The sequence below is a fragment of the Egretta garzetta genome, unplaced genomic scaffold, assembly GCF_000687185.1.
Source record: "Egretta garzetta isolate BGI_Z169 unplaced genomic scaffold, ASM68718v1 scaffold932, whole genome shotgun sequence".
Taxonomy (NCBI): Eukaryota; Metazoa; Chordata; class Aves; order Pelecaniformes; family Ardeidae; genus Egretta; species Egretta garzetta.
In genome coordinates, this window is record NW_009258897.1 from 34,242 (window position 1) to 37,136 (window position 2,895).

Consider the following 2,895-nt stretch of genomic DNA (forward strand, 5'->3'; position numbering starts at 1 on the left):
GCGGGGCCGCCAGGAGCCGCTGGGGGATCGCTCTCAAGCAGCAACGTGGGTGACAGCCAAACCACGCTCCGCATCAGGCCGGGGTCCCCCGCCGGACGCAGCAGCCACGTCACAGCTTACTCGAGCCCACCCAGCAAGCAAGCGGCCTCGCCGAGACGCGAGCCTGCGGGAGCGCACGGCTGCGAGCGAGCAGCTAATGCCGAGCAGGCTCCGAGGCCAAGAGCGGCTCTCCGGAGAGGCGGAGGGTATCCCAGCCCCGAGCCAAACGCACCGAGGCAGGAAATTAACTCCTTTGCCGAGGGCCGTTCCAGCACACGCCGTATCTGCCAGCGGCTGTGCGAGCCCTTTGCTGCCGGCTGCGGCGCAGCGGGGGGGCCCTTGGGCTCTCACCTTGAAGATACTGAACAGCCCCACAGATTTCTTGAAGACATCAGACCTGACAAAGTCTTCCAGCTTGGCCAGGGTTTCCTCCAGGTGATTTATTGCACATATCCCAAAGCAGGAAGCAAGCCCCTGGAGGAAGCAGAGAAAACACATTAGCAGAAAGCTATTAATTCACCAGCCCCAGCTGACGCTGCAGGAGAGCCCGTTTGTTGGTTTAATTCCCAGCACCTGCGCCGTGCCCAGCTGGGAGCAGTCCTGGCAGCCAGCCCTCCCCTCTCCCAGGGCAGGGGCTTGCCTCCGGGGGGGACACAGGGCACAATAACCCTGTCCTCGCCTGGGTGACAGGCTGGGACACGGCTCCAGGGGGGCGGTGGGGGCGGGATGGTCGCGGCACGCTCTCCAGCGGGCAGATGTCAGCCGCTCTGCGGGAGACGGGAGCCCGCTCGAGCGTTGCGGCTGGAAGCGAGGGCAAGGCAGGCTTAGCAGGTCCTGCCTTTCTGCTGTGCCTCCAGGAGGCTGGGCTGGAATTCCAGAAAGAGTTTATGCAAGAGCAGCCCTTGACGGAGTTGCAGAAGCTGGAGCAAGGCCAGGCACCGTCAGCTCGTGTTTGCTCGGCACTTAAAGGCAGCTGAGGGCGGGGGGAGCGCTCGGCAGCGGGCGATCGGGCCGGGCAGAGCAGCGCGGCTCGGCCGAGCGCCGAGGGGAACCGGGGGGGGGGTGCTCGGCACTAAAGGCAGCTGAGGGCGGGGGGAGCGCTCGGCAGCGGGCGATCGGGCCGGGCAGAGCAGCGCGGCTCGGCCGAGCGCAGAGGGAAACCGGGGAGCGTGAAGCCAGAGCATGAGTCTGGCCAGGACGGGCAGGAAGAGCTCGACCCCGACCTCGGCTCCGGGGAGGCGAAGGAGGGTCTGAGCTGGTGGCGGATCCACGGGGCTTTTCAGCGGGGCCTGCAGCGACGGGACGAGGGGCGATGGCTCTAAGCGCCGAGGGGGCAGATTCAGCCTGGCTCTGGGGAGGAAATGCTTTACGCTGCGCTGGGGAGGCACCGGCACAGGCTGCCCGCAGCGGTGCTGGATGCCCCCTCCCTGGAACCGTTCCCGGTCAGGCTGGACGGGGCTGGGAGCGCCCTGGTCTGGCTGCAGATGTCCCTGCTCGTGGTGGTGGTGGGGGGCAACACTGGGTGGGCTTTGAAGGTCCCTTCCCACCCAAACCATCTGATGATTCTATGACTTGAGCGCACGAGCTGGAGGTTGCCCAGGAAAGGTGGAATCGCACCCCCAGCGGCTCCAGCAAAGGCGGCAGCGGGTCTGTGGTGTTCCGTGGCTGCGAGGCTTGATGGAACGCAGCACAGGCAGATAGAGATGTCCCCGACCATCCTGGCACCGTCACGGGCTGCTGGAGCCCAGAGAAACATCTTGGCATGCTGGAGATGCTCTGGGGAGCAGGGGGAGACGCTGCCGCAGCCCCCAGGGTGACACCAGCTCGGTGGGCGGCAGCCAGAGGAGGGGGAAAGAGCTCCCCACGGGGACGGGGCAGCCTTGAGGGTCCGAGGGAGCAAGAGCTCACACCGGAGACAGGCGTTAACGCCGCCGAAGGTGGGAATGTTTCATGATTCAGCCCCGGTAACTCAACAGTTGGCTGTCAAAGCAGGGCGCCGAGCCCATCCGACCCCATGGCACGCCAGGACAGGCAGCCAAGTCAGAAGAAAATTCCTGGTTTCCTCCTGTGGCTCTGGCTTAACTCCCCAAACCTGTGGGGCTACATGAGCCCCAGCCCAAGGACGAAGCAGGAGCCCAACAGCCCCTTCTGGCAGCAGGCAGAGGCTGGCTGGGCTGGCAGAGCTGGGCAGGCTGCTGGGGACAGGGTTTAGTGGTGGGATGGCAGGGTTAGGTTAAAGGTTGGACTCGATGATCTTAAAGGTCTTCTCCAACCAAAGTGATCCTAAATGATTTAGCGGCTCATGAACAAGCAGCATCCTTATAAACAACTAAGGAGTCTGAAAGAGGATGGCAGCGTACTCAGTGAATCAGCACTGCTGAATTTTTAGACCATGCATACTGACATAAAAATAATAAATATGTGTGCATGCATGCAGGGGGAATATAACTTCTACCCAGTGGGGTTTTCCTATGAAATTTCCTTTGGAGGACAGGGCAGCGATGACAGCTCTGCCCACGAGGTGGCCCTGGTAGAGCCCCAGCAGCTCCAAACAAACCCAGGCTGTCCCTGCACCTCCGTCCCTGCCACCTGCAGACACCCTCGTGGCACCAAAGGATCTGTGGGTCCTTTCATAAGGTTCAGCGCAGGGTCCTGCACCAGCACAGGCTGGGGGGCGATGGGTGGGTGGACTGGGGGACACTGGGGGTGACAAAGGGGACATGAGCCAGCAATGAGCGCTGGCAGCCCAGCGAGCCAAGCGTCCCCCGGGCGGCATCCCCAGCAGCGGGGGCAGCAGGGCCAGGGAGGGGATTCTGCCCCTCTGCCCCGCTCTGGGGAGCCCCCCCGGAGCCCCGC

At 63.8% G+C, this 2,895-nt stretch overlaps 1 protein-coding gene across 1 annotated transcript in view; it reads right to left on the bottom strand.

The window, feature by feature from the left end:
- Positions 1–2,895, bottom strand: part of MROH1 (maestro heat like repeat family member 1) — a 58,342-nt gene that overhangs the window by 25,422 nt on the left and 30,025 nt on the right. Inside the window, exon 20 of the mRNA XM_035889841.1 lies at positions 391–513. Coding sequence (XP_035745734.1) covers positions 391–513 — 123 coding nt within the window. The remainder of the gene's footprint in view (positions 1–390; positions 514–2,895) is intronic.